General features: G+C 57.3%; 1 protein-coding gene across 1 annotated transcript in view; it reads right to left on the bottom strand.

Moving 5' to 3' along the window:
* Positions 1 to 424, bottom strand: part of LOC100744332 (zinc finger protein 608) — a 27,362-nt gene that overhangs the window by 13,629 nt on the left and 13,309 nt on the right. Inside the window, 2 exon segments of the mRNA XM_024369306.1 lie at positions 1 to 8; positions 11 to 424. The exon segment at positions 1 to 8 is cut by the window's left edge and continues 741 nt beyond it; the exon segment at positions 11 to 424 is cut by the window's right edge and continues 1,488 nt beyond it. Of these exon segments, the coding sequence (XP_024225074.1) occupies positions 1 to 8; positions 11 to 424 (422 nt within the window).

Genomic DNA, 424 nt, shown 5'->3' with positions numbered 1-424 from the left:
AGGCAGGCGTAGAAGCCATGCCTGTCCCTGAGCTCAATTTCTCGTCCCTCGTCTTCTCAATGTCCGCATCAAGGTCGATTATCAAATCTCCTATTCCGATGTCCCATTCGTTGTCGTCGTATTCGAAGTTATTGGTCGCATTCGTCGCGGCCGGATCCAGCTCATCGGTGTTTGCAGCCACCGTGCTTGCTTTAGACTCGCGCTGTTGTCCCGATGACGACGACGACGACGACGACGACGATCTCTCTCGACCTTGATGGTGATGATGATGGTGATGATGGTGATGATGGTGATGATGATGGTGATGTCGGTGCTCCCGATGATCTCTTCCTGCTAGCCCGCGTTCCCGTTTTCTCGACGAGTGTTCACCACCGCCTCCGCCTCCTCCTCCCCCCCCCACCCCACCCCCCCCACCCCCCGCACC

The sequence above is a fragment of the Bombus impatiens genome, unplaced genomic scaffold (genome assembly GCF_000188095.3).
Source record: "Bombus impatiens unplaced genomic scaffold, BIMP_2.2 scf_0548, whole genome shotgun sequence".
Taxonomy (NCBI): domain Eukaryota; kingdom Metazoa; phylum Arthropoda; class Insecta; order Hymenoptera; family Apidae; genus Bombus; species Bombus impatiens.
The sequence above is the reverse complement of the archived record's forward strand: the minus strand, read 5'-3'. Positions and strand labels throughout refer to the sequence as shown.